We start from the raw sequence: 18,124 nt of genomic DNA on the forward strand, positions 1-18,124 counted from the left end.
AGTCCTGCCCAGAGATTTAGCCACATCTTCTTTAGGCCCCACGGCCCTGCCCATTCGTTCAAGGCCACGCCTCCCCTCCCTCTCAAGACCTCCCACTTCCCTTGCTCCTTTCCCGGTCCAGTAGCTACTCATAGGAACTCTCATTCTCCGTAAGGCCTGGGCTTCCTCCTTCCCCAAACCCCCAGCATCCCACTGAGAGACTTAAGGCTTGTGGTTGTGGGTGTTTTAATGCACTGAGCTCCAATACAATTCTCCCACCTTTATGGCTAGCACAACCAGATATTACCAGGGCCCCCCTCAGACGACAAATTCAACCAAGGTCAAGGCCAGAGTGAGGTCCAGCGTCTGTCCGAGGTGCATTATCAGCCTTGGCTTTTAGAGTCCTCGACCCTCCCTCAAGCGGTGAAGAAGGGGAGGTCCTCTCAGTTATCCAGGCTCATGAGTAGAGCAGTGCCCCTCTTGATCCAATGATCAGATGTCATGGTCCCAGAGCGGAGGTCGATGCCAATGACAAACGATGCGCGGTCTGAGCTGCCTGCCCGGTTGGGATAGTAATAGCAGGGACAGGAGTACATGCCTTCGGGGAAGGAGAGGAGAAAGAGTCAGACCCTGGAGCCTCTGGCAGAGCAGGGCAGGAGCAAGTGTGGGGGAGGGGTGGAGCAGAGACTGGGTTAGGATCCAAACTAGGGATGGAGCCGGCAAGCTTGAGGGCACTGTCCCACCCTTGGCACTCTTCTTGCGGCTCTCTGTAGGCCGGAAGTGGATCGTGGGCATGAGGCAGACAAGCTGCATGGGCTCTGCCTCCACCAAGCAGGAGTTCTTCCGGTCCCAGCCAGCACCCTCCAGGTATAGGCCCCGAACCCAGACACCATCCTGGGGAGACATGGGGGCAGGGTGGGGGGAAATCTAGACCCTCGGTTGCCAGCACCCCTGTCCTGCCACCTCTCCTTTCCCACCTTTGCTCCCAAGCACCCTCCTTCTCCACCAGAACCCCCTCTGCTCGGAACCCCGAGCACATCTGGCTCCCACCTTGGGTGGATACACTAGGTTGCTGTCGTCCACAGTGGAAACAATAAACTCCCAAGAGAGGCTGTCCACTGAAATCTGGGGATTGAATGTGAGAATAAGGGAGGACCCCCAAAGAGGAGAGCAGATACATATCCCCAGCAACCATCCCCACCACACTCTCCACATTGCTCACATTGTTTTGGCGAGCTGAAGACTGCAGGACAGCAGTGAGGAAGCCGGTGGGAAAGGTGAAGCCAGACAGCCAGAAGATCACAGGAGGCCGTGTGCGGCTGGCCCACAGCTCAAACTGTTCCACACGCATGGCCAAGTCCCGGGTCCATGAAGCCAATGGCTTTTGTGAGGGATATGCCTGGAGGAGGAGAAGGCAGTGTGTGTTTATTCGTTCACTTATTCATGCATTCAAATCCTTGTTTCAACACTTGGAGCAGCTATAAGAAGAATATATGCTGTCAGCCCCTGTTCCCCAACCATAGTTCGGCACAGCTCTCCAAAAGCCAACTCCCAGGAAAGAAGCATAAAATGACAACTATTAACAATAGCACCAGTAATATTAACCAGTTACCATTAATGAAGCACCTTCTAGCATTGTGCACAGTACAGGGGATCCTTGAAACATCCTTGGAGAGGCTAGGAACTTACCCTGAGTAAGTTTCTAACTAAATAACTTTTCAAAGTCAGTCAGTAAAGGGCAGAGTCAGATTTCAACCTTGAACCTGTCTGGCCCCAAAGCCCAGGCTCACTGCTTTTTGCTATATGCTTCCTTAAAACCAGGAGGTCGCCGGCCCAGGGGTGAAAGGAGAGTTCATTGTTGGATTAGGATCAACAGTAATGTAATCTTGCCTTTCCCCAGAGTGGAGGGACACGGGCATCAAAGATGCAACTGAAAACCTCTTCCAGGCTTGTAGACATGACGATGAGGCCCTGGATGCCTTTTTCTAGGTCTGTCAGTGAGAACCTGAACAGGGTAAGGTGGAGGGTTAGGGATGGGGTGGGCCTGGGAGAGCCATCATAGGCAGGCAGTGAAGGCCTTTCCTCGTGCTCCCCCACGACGTTCCACAGAACCGCCCTCCATCTTACAGGATGGTCTCCAAAAGCTTGTTGTATCTCTGAATCTCCTGAAGAAGCACCACATTGAGTGGGGAGGGGTCCATAGCCAGCAGTTTTCGGGTCCCTTCATAGTCGATCGTTTCAGGGATCTTCTGTTTCACATCAGCAGCCAACTCAAGGACCTGCCGAGGCAGGAGCTCTGAGCTCTGAGTGCAGACCCCTCTTCCTCATTGCTTTCCCTCCCCCAGGTGTCTGTCTGTCCTTACCTTCTCTTCCCGGTTCTGGTCTCCAGCCATAGTGGGTGTAATCTGGGGTTGCAGGGAAAGCAGAGTCTCAAAGAGAGTGTGTGCCTCAGTGATCTGGGAGGCCACATCTGCATTAGGGTGCTGGCCAAAGGTCTCGGGGGGGTCCATGCTGGGCAACATGCTAATATACTCCTTGTATGAGGCCAGGCTCCCGTCCTTGGGGATGAAATAGGTCTCCAATACTGACAACCTGGGGAGCCACTGCGTAATTATCACTGTGTCACGGGGACTCTGGGGCTCCCACGCCAGGCTGAGACCCCATTCATCCAGCTCCCTGCTCTTGCTCCAGCCCCCGCCCCACAGCCCCACAAAGCCTGCTTCTCCCATGTCACATTCTCTCCTCACACACTTCCCCCACCCCCAGTGCTGCCCGCTGCCCCCACCCCATTCAGCGCGCCCCTCACCTGTAGGAGGGGGTTGATAGAGCCTGCTCACAGAAGTAGTCGTTGATGTAGGTGGTGAGCAGGCGCCGGTCCCAGTCATCCGTGACGTGTCCGCCATAGTTGACACCAGCGATGAGGTACGTGAGCGCATCCCAGGGCGTCTCCTCGTACTCGTCCAGGTAGAGGCTCAGCAAGTTCTCTGACACCTGTGTGTGGTCCCAGCCTGAGCTCCCAGCCCCACACACAGTTATAGCAGGAACCCTACCAGGGGCGCTTTAACACAGGCTTCCTGTCAGTGGCTATTCCTGCAGGGCAGCCATGGGGCAGGAAGTGTAAGGAGACAGGGCTGGGATGAGGGACCCTGGTTAGCACAAACCTCAAAGTCGGAGTCATTGAAGCCACAGATGATGTTCCAGCCAAGTTGCAGGAACTTTCTGCGTTCAAGTAACACAGAGTGGAAGAAGCACAGTGCAAACAGCAGCTTTTTATACTTGGAGGGTTTGGAGCAGCGGGAAAACTGTGGTTCTGTCATCAGTTGGTAAAGACGGGTCATGTTGGCCTTTAGGCCCTGGGGACAATAAAGTACAGAGGTGGGATGACATGCATCTTGCTTGGCCCTGCCCCTAGCACCGTCGTGTACAGTTGTGGAGGTTGCTCACTGCACAAGGGCACTGGCCGAAGGGATGAGTGGAGGCTGAAATCCAGCCCTTGAGCTGCATGCCAGGACGTGCACTCATTCACGGGACTGCGTGCCTTTCTCTAATTCACACACGGACACTGTATGGACTAGGGGCAGCCCTGTCTTCTTGTCTCCGCCCCCCCGCCTTTTGATCCCCTCAACCACGATGTTCTCAATGGTGGGTAGGCCAACTCAATTTGGAAGTGCCAGAAAATACGAACAGAAACATAAACGTGCACTACTGATGAACAAAAATGTACACAACTATGGGCAAAGGGTCAGTAGATAGTGTCTCATCAAGGAGGAACGTTCTATGTGATTGGATTTATCAGGCTTCATGAACAGGTTGGGATTTGGCCTAAGTCTTACAAATGGGAAGGATGTGATGAGGCTGAGAGGAGGGCCTGAGTTTCCCAGAGATGGGAAGAATTGAAGAAATAAAGGCACAAAGGGGAGATAAAGTGAGAAGAGAAGTCTAACTGAAATCAAGTGCAAGTGCTCAGGTGGGGAAAGAATGGCCATGAGCAGATGGAGTGCAATAAGAAGGGCAGTTTGAGCCGTTTGGACCAGACTCATCAGGTATCCTGAAGCCATTTCTGTCTTAAGTAGGACAGTGATATGCTTAAAGAGTATTTTAAGAAGACTCATATATGATGGACAGAATAGAGCAGGGAGAAAACAGAAGTAAGAACATTGGATAACCAACAACAAAAAGAAAATATAATTTTAAAACATACCATTTACAACCGTCATCAAATTATGTAAAATACCATGAAACCACCGAGTCCTAACCACTGGACCACCGGGGAATTCCCTTTACACATCTTTATAGCGAAACTTACAAAACTTTATTGAAATAAAGAATAGGGACTTCCCTGGTGGTGCAGTGGTTTAGAATCCGCCTGCCAGTGCAGGGGATACGGGTTCAGTCCCTGGTCCGGGAAGACCCCACATGCTGCGGAGCAAGCCCGCATGCTGCAACTGCTGAAGCCCGCGCGCGTAGAGCCTGTGCTCCACGACAAGAGAAGCCCGCGCACCACAAGGAAGAGTAGCCCCCGCTCGCCGCACCTAGAGAAAGCCCGTGAGCAGCAACAAAGACCCAACACAGCCAAAAAAATAAAAAATAAATGGAGAGACCTACTATACTCATGGATTGGGAAGCTCAATATCCTAAAGATGGTGATTTTCCCCAAATTGATCAATAGAATTTTTCTGGTGAAAACTTGACAAGCTTGTTCCAAAATTTATGTTGGAGAATAAAAGGTCAGGAATAGCCTGGAGAAGGACATTGGTGAGGGGACTTGCCTTCCCAGCTATCAAGAATTATTATAGGGCTATATAGTAATTAAGACAGTTCACACTGACCAGTGAACAGAATAAAGGGCCCAGAAACCCATCTGTATATATATGACATGATTGAGACATTTAACAAAATTGGAATATATAATACATTTAGATTAAAAGAGTGTATCAATTTACTGAAGTTGGCAACTGTGCTTGCAATTATATAAGAAAACATTCTTATTCTTAGGACTGAGCCCTTTACACTGACATACACTGAAGTATGTAGCAGTAAAGGGCCAGGATACATGCAATGAACTCTCAAACGTTTCAGAAGAAGTGTGAGTGAGGAGAGAGCGAAAAACAGAGAGAGATCAAATGATAAGGCAAGTGGGACAAAATGTTAACAACAGATGAATTTGGGTAACATACATGTGAGAGTTCTTTGTACTATTATTCTTACAACTTTTCTGTAAGTTTAAAATTATTTCCAAATAAAATACTTTTAAAATATTGGCCTCTTTGTCAGCTTCCAAAAGAAATCTGGTTGCACCAACTATACCCTGAATGTCCTACTTTCTCTGAAGGTTTGGTGGATCCCAGGAAGGTTCTGTATCACCAGCAAGTAGCATTTCACAGAAGGCTCTCCTGGGCTGAGCTAGAACAAGGCCCTCTCCTCTGGTGACCCAACCACGGCAGAGCCATCCTCTCTGACTCCTCTCTCCTCCTGGGTTTTGCTCCAATTCATCATTGCCTCCACACTCACTGCTTATCATGCCGACCTAAACAGCACCCACCTCAGGGCCAACACATCTCTACCCATCACAGAGGGTGGGGCTCAGCCAACAGAGGGCCCACGGGCTACCAAGGCACACACCTCTCTTAGAAGGCAATAAGAAAGGCTCTTAAAAAATGAACTAAAAAAAAAAAAAGTTCTGTTTCTTTGGCAACACATTTCTGGACCGTTTGACATTTTTAAATGGGAGTACAGAATACTTTTGTTGGCAGAAAAGAATATAAATAAAAATCAACTTTAAACATATATTTTTAAAAAATTAGTGGCGCCATTAACAAAAATGGGATGAGGAGATAATCTACGTGGAGGATGACTTGTTTTGACAGCGTGGGATTTATGGTGCTGGTGTGCCGAAAAGAAATGCTTCGTAACCAGATGGAATTCAGACCCTGCAGTGAGTTTGATACTGCAGCCAGAGATGGGGATTGGGGTTGAAATCAGGAAGAGGACAATTTCTCCATCAACTTGTGAAAGGAGGAAATGTAGAATGAGGACAGGACAGGAGAAAGAAAGAAACACAGAAGTAATAAATAATGTGGCAAGAAACAGAGGGGGGACCAGGAGTGTGTGTCGGGGAAACCAGGGAGAGGGACAGTCAACTATGCCAGCTGCCTTCAGGTGGTCAAAAAGGATTTAATGATGAAAGACATCCACACACCTGTGCATTCATAGGGTCCTCATTTATTGAGCACCTACTACATGCGCATCCCTGTGTTAGTCACAGGATGAGCAAAACGGTGAGGGGGAAGAAAAAGGCATGGCCTCTGCCCTCTTCTTGGAGCTTACAGTCTAGAAAAGAAGTCAGGCATCAGCCAGGATCACACTAATACGTGTAAAATTCCCCACAGTGGGAAGACCAGAGGGAGTGGTGAAGGTTTTAGGAGTGTTACCTAGACATGGAGGTCAGAGTCTTCCTGAGAAAGTGCTGGCGGGGCTGAGACCTGAAGGGGCAAAGGAGGGGACGGGGAGGAAAGCAGGGAGGGCAGCACATGCAAAAGCCCCAAGCAGGAGAATACAGGGTCTATCAAGGAAGAAGAACAAAGCAATTTAAAAATCAAGGTGTAGGTAGAGCAAAGAAAGTGAAGGGGAGAGCGGCGACCGACAAAGCTGGGGAGGCGCCCGCTGGGGCGTGTGAATAGGGTTTTGATCTTGATTAAAAGCAATGAAAAGTGACTAAAATAAGTTTTAAGTAGGAGGTAAGTGGGTAGGATGCAGCAACATGATCAGATTTTAAATCTGCAATTCACTGATTGCATTCAATGGTGACCTTGTAATATTGGAGATAAAATTTTCAATAGAGTTGGAGGGAAGGAAGGAGAAAGGCCGGGAAGTGACATCAGGGTAAGAATGTAAGGAAATGTTGGGAGGAGGAAGGGTCTGAAGGGTCCAAGCGCTAGTTATATACACTTTCTTTGCCTCCATTTCCTACCTGTAAAATGGGGGTGATAGTATTTACCTGATAGGTGTGTGTGTGTGTTAAATGGATTAATAAATGTAAAGCATTTAGAACAATGCCTGGCACATAATAACACTCAAGAGATGTTAGCTATTACTATTACGTTCTAAGAGTTTGGCACACAGAAGAGGGAAAGGAGGTGGAATTTTTTTAGAGGACAGCAGAATCAGAAAAAGCCGCGTTGTTGTTAAGGTTAAACCCTCTCTCTGAGGCCTGGAAGATGAAAGGTAGGCCAGATGGCACGGTCGCTGCTGGCTGTCAGTTGCCCATACCTTTGGCGGCTCTGTGGTCATCTTGATGCTGGCCTGCAAGATCGAGATAGGGAAGTCTGGGTGGGGGCTGGAGCTGAGCCAGAGGCGGAAGGAAGGGTGTGGATCCTCCACCTGCAGCTGTTCCACCAGTTTGTCCAGGTTAGGCATCCACGACAGCGACAGGTGGCAGTTGGCCAGGAACACCCAATGTCCTGCAAGGAGATGCTGGATGCAGTGGGAACCACTCCCTATGCCCCACCTGTCCCCCCACTTTCCACCTGATTGTGTGTGTGGTGGCTGGGAGAGATGGGGTTCAAATGCTCAGGTGCCACCCCTGGGGCCTTCCGGAGAAGTGGGAGCTGCAGTTACAGCAGGGCGAAGGAGGTGGGAGGTGGTGGGCAGTCGGGCCAGGGACACAGGTGGGCGCAGAACAGGATGGATACTGACCCTGAACCACACCCTCTCGGAGGAGCCGAGCCGCGATGGGGGCCTGGCCCTGGCCCAGAGACAGGGCATGGAAGCGCTGGGCCATGCCCGTGTGCTCTGCCAGCTGGAGCAGGGTACTGGTGGGGTCCACGCCGGGAGACAGGATAAATATGAGTGGGGTCCGCGGGGCTGAGTCTTCCATCACCTGCCAGCAGCACAGGGCGTGGGCTCAGGCAGAAGGCCGGGTGAGGCAGTGGGACAGAGACTGAGGAAATGCGGGCGGCCGCCTGGGACAGGGAGAGGGAGGCGGGAAGGAAACCAAGCCACTGACCAACTTCATGTTTAGCACAGGCGGCTCAGTGAAGCGGGAGCCAAGGTTGGAGACGATGAAGGAGGTTACGCAGGACGCCACGCGGTCCTGGCGCAGGGAGCGAACGATCAGCATCCGTTGCATTTCATTGCAGGCGTTCTCCCACTCACCTGGGGGGGAGGTGAGTGATCGCAGGGAGAGTGAGTCGGGAAGAGCTGGGAATGTAAACAAAGGGGCACCTGCAGGAACGCCGGGTCAGGAGGCAGATGTGCTGAGGGAACTTGGGAGAGAGAGGGGAGGGATTAGAGAGAGAGGAGCGGGCACGTGGCTGAACGAGGGCAGGAGAGAGGCAGGAGAGGGAGGCCTGGCGCCCAGGCACCTGGCAACATAGCCTTCTCCGGGGTGGCGTTGGTGTACCACAGGTTCCAGTCACGAGGATACTGTTCAAAGGAGTTCATGAGCCCGTGGAAGTTGGTCAGTTTGTCCAGCTCTGTGATGTTATCCCAGTAGGCGTCTGCGAGCCAGCTGGTACAGGGGTTATCCATTTGGCCCTCGCGATCCAGGACCTGGGGGTGGGAGGGTGGCGAGAGGAGAAAACGATTGACCGGGAACAGCCCAAAAGGAGCATTCTCTCTTTTTTCAATGTGGAAAAGCCGTGATGAGTATTTCATGAAACAAAATGAAGAAATAAATACAGGAATCTGAGGTGGATCGGAATCCACCTTTATTGGGGAAATAAGTGGGGGGGCGGGGGTGGGGGCTAGGTCTCTGAGACGCTGTGCGGAGGTGCCACAGTCCGAAGTTAAGAAGCGGGCGCCCTCTGGTGGTTGCCTGGCAACAATGCCTCTTACCCGAATGATTTCAATTGCAGCCTCACCCTTGAGAGAAGCACAAACTAACTGTCCACTCACTCATTTACCCTTTTTAACAAATATTTGTTGTTCACCAACTATGTGTTTTAACCACCTGGGACACACCACTGAACGAAACAGACAAACACCTCTGCCCTTGAGGAGCTTATTTTCCACCATGAGACAGCGGATACTGAACCAAAAACATAACAAGTAAATTATCTAGTACGATAAAGGTGGCAGTGCCATGGAAAAAGAGAATAGGTTGAGGAGGATAAGGCAGATTGGAAGTGCTGGGGGGTAGTCTGAAATACTAAATAAGAAAGTCAAGGAAATCTCAGTGAGGTGAGATTTAAATCAAGACTTGAAGGAGGGGAGGGGGAACAGCCAGTGCAAAGGCCCTGGGGTGGGATATGCCTGCGACAAGAGGAGGCCCGTGCAGCTGGAGTGGACGGAGTGTGGAGCTGGGCAGCGGGGGATGACATCAGTGATGGGGCATCCATTTTCAAAGAATCTCTCTGGTCGCTGTGTTGAGAGACTAGGGGTGGCAGAGGCTCTTGCTAAAATCCAGATGAGAGGTGAAGTGAAGGTGGCAAAAGGAACGAAACTGTTGTCCAAGGAGGGTGTGCTGACGGCTCAGGGAACCGTGGTATGGTTGGCAGCTTTAAGGGCCCACCTGAGGTGCACGGTCATGGATTTAAAGTGAGTCCAGTCGGTGTGGGCATGTTTTTCTCCAGTCAAGCTCAGCTGCACGGGTCACACTGGGACAGAGGGGAAGGAGAGCTGGATCTTACCAGAGCAGTAGCTTCAGCGAGCAAATGTCACACCGTGCGGTGGGGGGGCGGGGGGGGCGGTGAGGTGGGGCAGTGTGCAAAGAGGCTGAGGGTGTTGACAAGGGAGAAAGTGTAATGGTGGCCACGAAATTAGGCTGGGGAAGGAGTGGCCTGAGAGGCAGTGAAAGAGTGGCCAGCTCATACCAACCAGCTGGTCGCAGGTAAGGGGCCCAAAGCCCCGCCTGTAACTCGGGCAAGGAGGCACAAGGCAAGTCACCCCCCGCGCCCCCCCCCAGGAGTTTTTCAGGCGCCTGCTCCTGCCAGGGTTCCTCTGCACTCGCGCACTCGCTGGAGCCTCAGGCCTTACCCTCTGGGTGTGGAGTCCATCCCCAGCCTTGTCCGCCCCACCCTCGGATGTGCCCTCCGCTCCACTCACCACGCCCCCGCGCAGAAAGAAGTTGTATTCATCCATGTTGAGTTTGCCGGAAGTCTCCAGGATTTTGGCACACATCTGGAAACTGAACAGTAGCTTGTGGCGCTCGAAAAGCGTGCGGCAGGTGTACCTGGGAGGGACAGGGGATGGGGGGGCGGGAGGTAGGGTACTCAGCATGAATGCTTTCTGAGAGAGGACCAGACCATCACACAGCCCTACACAGAAGGAGGGCCTTACTCAGCTTCGAGTCCAAACCTCTCGTAAACAGCCAAGCATTCGGGGCACTAGAGAGAGGACGTGGTTTTCCCAGAGTTTCCTCAATAACGACTGGACCCCTGCTATGTGCCAGGTACCCTGCCAGGTCCTGAAGACACAAAGATGAACAAGCACGGTCTCTGTGCTGGAGGAAGTCAGGTAGAGTGGGGAGGACAGGCGAGAGGCCATCGGGGCTACCATAGGACGTGATGAGTCCTATACAAGGGTGGCAGCCACCTCCCTGCCTGGAGCGGAGCTGCCCGGAGATACAGCCGAGTTACCGAGTGATTGGCAGAGAGGAGAGGGGAGGACGCCAGGGAGAGCTCAGAGCACAAGCGAAGCAGGCAGTGGGGGCGGGAAAACCATGGCGTGCAGGCCGGTCAGCGGTGCTCAGGCATCCAGCATAAGGAGGGGAAAGGTGAGGCTGGGAGCCAGGTGGTGGCCAAGGCACGGAGGACTTTGTGGCCATTGGACACGAAACCACCACCGAAGAGTGTAAACCGGGAGTGGCATGGCCAGATTTCTGTGTTTGAAAGGCTCACGCTGGCGCCTACAGGAGGACAGATTAGAGAGGGACAGACTTGGAGGCAGAAGGACCTGTTGGGAGCCCGTTGGGGAATTCAGAAAGAAAGATCACGGCGGCCTCCACTGAAGTGCAGTCACGGCACTGGGGAGACTCGGGTGGGGTGGGGGAACAGTTTGCAGAAAGCATCATGGGCAAAGCCTGGTGACTGATCTGAGGGGTGAGGGACAGCGAAGAGTCAGGAACATCGCCTGGCTTCCGGCTTGGGTGCCTGGGAGGCGGGTGTTGGTGCCGCTCAGGGGTGTGGCCCCGAAGAAAGAGGGAAGCTAACGAGTTTGACGTGAAACAAGCTGAACTTGAAGGGTCTGTGGGAAGTCCAGGCAGAGGGGTCAGGAACCTCGCTACTCAAAGTGCGAGCCACAGACCAAGAGCCGCAGCTTCACCTGGAGCTTGTTAGAAATGCAGGCTCCCAGGCCCCAGCCCAGACCTACTGAATCTGAGTCTGCATTTTAACACGACTCCCAGTGCGTCGTGGGCACGGGAACCGTTTGAGAAGTGCTGGTATAGGAGACGGTCCTACACACAAGGCTAACGCTCAAGGGAGACCCGAAGAGAAGATACACTGGAACAGGGACTAGTCAGCCCGTGGATGATGGTTAGACCCCGACCGCGGACGCCACCCAGGGGAAGTGCATGGAGAGAGGAGCAGGGGGACAAGAGCGGTGGCATGGGGCAGCACGAAGGCACAAGTAGCCAGAGGGCTCGGCGTAGAGCCACTGGGCCTCCCGCCGAGCTCGCGCGGCGCGTGGGGAGGCGCGCAGACCTGTAGACGGCGTAGGTGTGGTACTCGTTCAGGTAGTCGATGCGGTCCTCCAGCTTGTTGCTGCGGTGGCTCTTGTCGATGCTGAGGATAAAGAGGCTGATGTAGGCGTCCAGCGAGAACTGGTACATGGGGTCGATGCGGCCCATGTCGTTGAGCACGAAGAACAGCACCGAGGCCCGCTGGGCGCAAGGGCGATAAGCCTGTGGAGGGGGCGGAGTCAGGGCCGGAGGGGCGGGGGCTCGGGCAAGGAGGGGGCTGGGCCGGAGGGCGCAGGGGCTCACCTCGCGGGCCAGGTCGATGTTGATCTCCGTGGTTTCGCTGGTCTCTAGCTGCTTTGTCACCTCCGTGGCGGTTATCTTGGAGGTCCGCAGCGTGTTCACCAGCTGCACGTCGTCTAGCAGGGAGCCTGTGGCCTCGTTCAGCAGTCTGGAGGGAAGCCAAGAGGCACGTGGATGGAGAGGCTTTAGGGGTACTGGGCTGGGGTCGGGGAGTGGGGAGACCGCCCCCCATCAGCCCCCCCGGGGCTGTAGTCCGGCCTGCGAGCAGACAATCGGGCCGCGGGTTGGGGGAGGCAAGGTCTCACCGAAGGATCTCGTCCTCCAGCTCCTCGAGCTGCCTCTTGCCAGCGGCGATATTGACGACCAGTGAGTCCTTCTGCTCTTCCAGCTCCGGCCGCTCCTTCCGGACCACGACGCCCAGCAGCTGGGCCTCCAGGCCCTGGGATCGCCAGGACTCGTGGTGAGAATCCCACCGCGGTGACCTTTACCCGTTTCATCCCTTTACCCCCTCAGGCCCCGCATCCGCAGCTGCCCGACACAATCTTAGCCTTTTCTCAATCCTGCCGGACTCTACAGCCCTCCCGGGTTCACCCTAGTTCAGTCTAGGCATCAGCCCCCACCCACCTGTTCTTTGACAGCAAAGTTGACAATGGTGGTCTTGGCTGAGGTCTCTGGGCCGTAGTGGGGGTTGGAGAGCTTGGTGGTGATGTAGAATCGGAAACTGGTATTGTATTCCACCTCCTTATCTCCGATGCGCATCAGCAGGCGGCCACCTGCACCCACAGGAGGGTCAAGGGCAAGGAGCCCACGTGACCAGGTGTGGGCTGACCCGTTGTTCCCCAACTGGAATCCAGTAGCAGCGACTCAGCCTGCCCTAATGTCCCCGGCCCAGGGCTGTCTGAATACAGGGACAGGTAAGTAGAGGACACAGCCAAAGACCCAGCCCTTTCTTCCCCTGGGTCGGACTCGGCTGGGCTCTAGGATTTGTCCTTCAGACCAACCCCACAATACGCCTGGGCCCTCACCAGTTCGAGCTACAGATTTGTTGAGCACAGGGGTGAGTGTGGGGTCCAGATATTCCTGCACGTTCTGGAGCAGTACTGGGTGTCCAAACTGGATGGCCTTTTCTAGGACTCGAAGGTAATCGCTCATCTGCAGATCGATGATCTGTAGGCCCTAGAGAGCAAGGAAGAAGATGCAGGAAGGAAGATGAAGGAAGAAGAAGAGCAAGAAGAAGAACTGCTGCAGGATCCAAGGGGGGTAATGGCCTGAGGGAAGGACCTCAGGAAGACTCAGGCTGGGGAAGAGAATATAAGGGGACAGATCAGTCCCCCAGCCTTATACCTGACTTCCTTCCATGTTCTTGATCCATTTCAGGGCCTGGGCCTGAGGATCAATCATCAGTGCCCACCTGAAGGAGGAAGCGTGAGTCAGAAGACAGGCTCTGCCCTTACTCAGCCCCGTGCTCCCAGCAGCACACTTACCTGTTGCCACGGGTGACAATGATGCCATTCTCAGTGGAGAAGGCATCCGAGGGCAACCCTTGGAGGTTCCAGTCCCGAACTTTGGTAGGATTGGACAGGAATTTATCAAAGGTGAAGTGGGGTGAGCAAGGAACTTGCAGCTCCGAGATCTGGGTGAGAAGAGCCCCAAGCTTCAGCCTGGAGATCTGAGCCCAGCACCCCTGCCCCTTCCCTACATCTCTGTTACTCCCAAAGGCCACAATCTCAGAGCCCATGAGCTCATTCATCACGCCTAAGCCCTGCCTCACCTTCCTGATCCAGATTTGGTTGACGATCTCATCCCGGTAGTTGGTCAGGAAGGGTCCCATGTAGGACAGGAAGGCAGCTGCCAGGAGACAGTCTCCCACCAGGTAGCCCAGATCCCCCTCCAGGCCCTGGAGGACAGCAGGGGAGGTGTAAGGCTGCCTGGGCCCCCAGCCTGGAGACACCTGGACTGCTCTGAAGGCACTCTCCTCTGGACACTAACCAGATCAGAGAGAGTCTTCGCCACTCCTAGACCCTTGCACCCTGAGAACTCTAACCTACTCTCACAACTTTTGAGTTCCCCATCTTTTTTTCCCTTTTCTTCACATTTGGGCCACACCATGCGGCTTACAGGAATCTCAGTTCCCCAACCAGGGATCGAAGCTGGGCCATGGCAGTGATAGTGCCGAACCCTAACCACTAGGCCACCAGGGAACTCCCTTGAGTTCCCCATCTTTAACAGCAATGTTTATTTCTTACAATAAGGCCTAACCCTCTTGTGAAGCCAGGAGCTCACCGAGGGTAGAGACGAGATGCCCCAGGTCGGTTTCAATCTGGCCAGTGGGCTATGTCAAGGGTCCTCGTGTGTGCTTTCCAGCCCTACCTAAACACAGAAGCAGATCCCCCATGGTACAAAAAGTCTCTCCTTCTACTATTCTCACCAAATGTCAGGAGGTGGAGGGGAAGAACTCCCATGCCCCATTCATGGCTGTCCCTTCACCCAAGTATCCCCATTTCCCCCGCCTGTCCCTCAACCTAAACGGGATGGGAGCTCTTGGCACTGGTGGGCAGGGAAGAAGGACAGCCAGTTGGTGCAATGATCTCACCTTCACCGTCTCCTCCCATCGGGCCTTCTCGCCAGCCAACCCAGACACCAGCATCCCGGCTCGTTCCAGCTTCACCTCCATCTCCTCGGACTTCTTGCGAAGCTCCTCCTTCTGTGCCAGCTTCTCGTCGTACTGTTTCTTCAGCATCTCCAGTTTCCCGGCCACCTGGGAGGAATCAGAGTACAGGGATCAGACACGGGGCTTGAGGCCAGATTGTCCTGGCTTCGGATCACCAGTCTGCCGGGTTGTGGGAAAATGAACCTCGGGGAAAATGATCTCTTTGGGCCTGTTTCCTCACGTGCAAAATAAGAACACTCAACACCTGCCCTACAGGGTTGTTGTGAGGAGAAAAACAAGATCAAATATGTGTGATAAGTTGCGTTTTCTTTCCCATCCCTCCACCACCCTTTCCTTGAGCCTGGAAACTACTTGGTAACGGACTCAAGGCTGAGTAGAAGACAGCCCTCTCGTAGCATAGTGATAAAGCACACAGGATGTGTTGGCAAGAGAGGACCAGATAGCACAGAAATAACGGCCACTCCGTGCCAGAGGCCACACCTAAGGTGAGACCTTGAGAGAGGAAGGAGGAGTTAGAATGAACTGGAACTGTTGGAGGGAGGAAGAGGGAGTCCATTCAGGAAAAAGGCCCAGGTCCGAGGTCCCACTGAAGATGGGACCTGGGAAGAGCCTTACCTCTTAGAGAAGCCTCCCTCACCTCAACTCATTGCCACCCTGTGGGCTCTGCTGAGGTTGGAATACATCACTCAAATCTTTTTTTTTTTTTCTTTTCGGCCGTGCCGTGCGTCTTGTGGTATCTTAGTTCCCGGACCAGGGCCATTGGCAGTGAAAGCACAGAGTCCTACCCACTGGACCGCCAGGGAACTCCTTATCACTCAAATCCGAAGTCAAGAACTGACTGTGTGGTGACTGTTTTGTAATGTTTAGAAATATCGAATCGCCATGATGTGCACCTGCAACTAACATAGTGTTGTAGGTGAATTATACTTCAAACAAACAAACATAGAAAAGAAGCCAGATTTGTGATTACCAAAGGCAAAGATAGGGGGTGGGGGAGGGGAACTGGATGAGGCAGTCAAAAGGTACACACTCCCCGTTATAAACTAAATAAGTATTAGGGACGTAACGAACATGATTAATATAATTCCACTACTGTATGTTGTATATGAAAGTTGTTAAGAGAGCAAATCCTGAGTTCTCATCACAAGGAAAAAGGTTTTCTTCTTTTTCTTGTCTTTGCCTCTGTATGAGATGATGGAGAGTCAGTAAACTTACTGTGATCATCGTTTCATGATGTATGTAGGTTAAATCAACGTGCTGTGCACCTTAAACTTATACGGTGCTGCATGTCAGTGATATCTCGGTAAAACTGGAAGGAAAAAAAAAAAGAACTCAGGGCTTCCCTGGTGGCGCAGTGGTTGAGAGTCCGCCTGCCGATGCAGGGGACGCGGGTTCGTGCCCCGGTCCGGGAAGATCCCACGTGCCGCGGAGCGGCTGGGCCCGTGAGCCATGGCCACTAGGCCTGCGCGTCCAGAGCCTGTGCTCCGCGGCGGGAGAGGCCACAGCAGTGAGAGGCCCGCGTACCGCAAAAAAAAAAATAAATAAATAAAAGAACTGAGTCTTTTCCAGGACCCGCTGTGTGTGCCTGACTGGCGAACAGTAATCGTGTCTGTGAACACACCGTGTCACCTGTTCTCTTCATGAAGAGGAACGGGGGGCTGGCCTTACACTAAGTGCCTGCCACACGGTGTGCACACGATAAACATTAGTTCTCTTTCCTGCTGCATCCCCACTGGGAGAGGCAGTCTGCAGCCGTGCAAGGAGTGCTCCGATCACTGCCCCACTTTCCTGAGTGATGGCTGTAAGGATAAATGTGGGCTGCAGCACGACGCCTACTGTGTACTAAGCAAGCAGGACCTGGGCTCAGCTATTGAGGTTGACCTCCAAGAACTTGGGAATGGGAAAGGGAGCTCTCCAAGGAATATTTTTTAAGGCAAAGTGGAGATTCAAAATGTCACCCTTGAGTGACAGGACGGCTTATAGGTCAAGCCTTGGTAGGAATCTGTTGGAAGCCATTAGCATCTAAAGAAAGAAGGTGTCACTCAGTGATCAGCTGGACCACTTGGAGGCTGGGGACCTACAGGGAAATGTAGGTCCCCTTGCACACGCGTGTTGGGTTATCTGGCAGGCTCTACCGCGTGACCCCTGTCATCAGGTTCACGCGACCACCTCCGTGCGCTGAGGCCGTGCTCATCAGCAACACTCTGCCTATAATTCGGCTTCCCATGGAGACTGGTCTCTGGGGAGGCAGCCAGCCCACATGACGGATCTATATATATTTCATTATTTATTTTGCGTGTGGTGTTGTCTTCACTGTTTTTTATTTTTCATGTAAGAAATATATGCACAAGGTTAAAAACCTAAATAATATAATAAAAGGGGTTATAATGAAAAGCAACAGTCCTCTAGCCCACTTTTCCTACTCAGTCCCATCCTTCAGTAGCAAATTATTTTTTAACCATTCCTCTTTTTATGTCTTCTGGTAATTACTTCCATATCTCTGACCGCTACTATACACACATATATATATACATACAGTTTTTCAAATTTTTGCAGTTTTAATCTTTTTTTAATTAAAAATGATTATGAAACGTTTCAAAGCTAGAAAAAAGACTAATATAAGCAATACCTATATACCCATCACCTAGATTGAACAGTTGTTAACATTTTGCTATATTTATTCCATCAACTTGTTTTTTGCCAAAGTATCTTAAATTGCAAACTCATGACATCTCAACCGTAAATACCTCATAAGGCATCTCTTTTTTTAAAAAGGACATAATCATAGCATCATTATCACACCTAACATCATCTTTATCTTTTTTTGAAAATAACTTTTCCCATTTATGTCTTTCTTTTTACACTATTGAAATTTTATTTTATTTTTTTCAAGAAACAGGATTTTATAATAATTTCTTTTGCTGTGTAATACAGTTTTTATATTGTATGATGTTTTCTTCTTTTTTTTAAACATCTTTATTGAGGTATAATTTTGAATAGTGAATATGTTTCACATGAATCAACATTCTGAAGGAACGAAAACGTATAGAGTGAAGGGTCCATCTTCCTCCTACTACAGCCCCCAGCCCCCAAGCCCCAGCCTGAGAGAGAACCACTATTGCCAGTTTCTTTTCTTTTCTTTTTTAAATTTATTTTTGGCTGTGCTGGGTCTTCGTTGCTGAACGAGAGCTTTCTCTAGTTGTGGCGAGCGGGGGCTACTCTGCTTTGCGGTGTGCGGGCTTCTCTTGTTGCAGAGCACGGGCTCTAGGCGTGCGGGTTTAGCACGCGGCTTGTGGGATCTTCCCGGACCAGGGCTCGAACACATGTCCCCTGCATTGGCAGGCGGATTCTTAACCACTGTGCCACCAGGGAAGCCTCTGAGTGAAAGTCTTTAAGCCAACCCTGTGATATTCTGACCTTGGCAGGTGGCTGCAGCTTTTTCCAGGGGTGAGTGGCTATTTCTATAGAGGCAGGATGTTTGAAGGAGGGCAACTTCTAGGAAACTGGACTTGGGCAGAGGAAATACATAGTCTGCAAGGGTGGCCTTAATTAAG

The 18,124-nt window shown here is 52.0% G+C and overlaps 1 protein-coding gene and 1 non-coding gene across 2 annotated transcripts in view; both read right to left on the reverse strand.

The window, feature by feature from the left end:
* Positions 1–212: 212 nt before the first annotated feature.
* DNAH2 (dynein axonemal heavy chain 2) overlaps positions 213–18,124 on the reverse strand; it is an 85,991-nt gene continuing 68,079 nt past the window's right edge. Inside the window, exons 64-86 of the mRNA XM_032615515.1 lie at positions 14,493–14,657; positions 13,671–13,796; positions 13,384–13,532; positions 13,244–13,310; positions 12,925–13,075; positions 12,524–12,672; positions 12,205–12,338; positions 11,903–12,047; positions 11,622–11,821; positions 10,024–10,150; positions 8,343–8,529; positions 7,985–8,133; positions 7,675–7,858; positions 7,249–7,439; positions 3,141–3,332; positions 2,786–2,970; positions 2,343–2,571; positions 2,107–2,258; positions 1,870–1,984; positions 1,202–1,378; positions 1,030–1,104; positions 723–873; positions 213–577 (exon numbers count right to left, since the gene is read on the reverse strand). Of these exons, the coding sequence (XP_032471406.1) occupies positions 423–577; positions 723–873; positions 1,030–1,104; positions 1,202–1,378; positions 1,870–1,984; positions 2,107–2,258; positions 2,343–2,571; positions 2,786–2,970; positions 3,141–3,332; positions 7,249–7,439; positions 7,675–7,858; positions 7,985–8,133; positions 8,343–8,529; positions 10,024–10,150; positions 11,622–11,821; positions 11,903–12,047; positions 12,205–12,338; positions 12,524–12,672; positions 12,925–13,075; positions 13,244–13,310; positions 13,384–13,532; positions 13,671–13,796; positions 14,493–14,657 (3,555 nt within the window). The 3' untranslated portion in view covers positions 213–422. The remainder of the gene's footprint in view (positions 578–722; positions 874–1,029; positions 1,105–1,201; positions 1,379–1,869; positions 1,985–2,106; positions 2,259–2,342; positions 2,572–2,785; positions 2,971–3,140; positions 3,333–7,248; positions 7,440–7,674; positions 7,859–7,984; positions 8,134–8,342; positions 8,530–10,023; positions 10,151–11,621; positions 11,822–11,902; positions 12,048–12,204; positions 12,339–12,523; positions 12,673–12,924; positions 13,076–13,243; positions 13,311–13,383; positions 13,533–13,670; positions 13,797–14,492; positions 14,658–18,124) is intronic.
* Positions 14,029–14,100, reverse strand: TRNAD-AUC. The gene has a single exon. It is a non-coding gene; the product is annotated as a tRNA-Asp (tRNA).

The sequence above is a fragment of the Phocoena sinus genome, chromosome 20 (assembly GCF_008692025.1).
Source record: "Phocoena sinus isolate mPhoSin1 chromosome 20, mPhoSin1.pri, whole genome shotgun sequence".
Classification (NCBI taxonomy): domain Eukaryota; kingdom Metazoa; phylum Chordata; class Mammalia; order Artiodactyla; family Phocoenidae; genus Phocoena; species Phocoena sinus.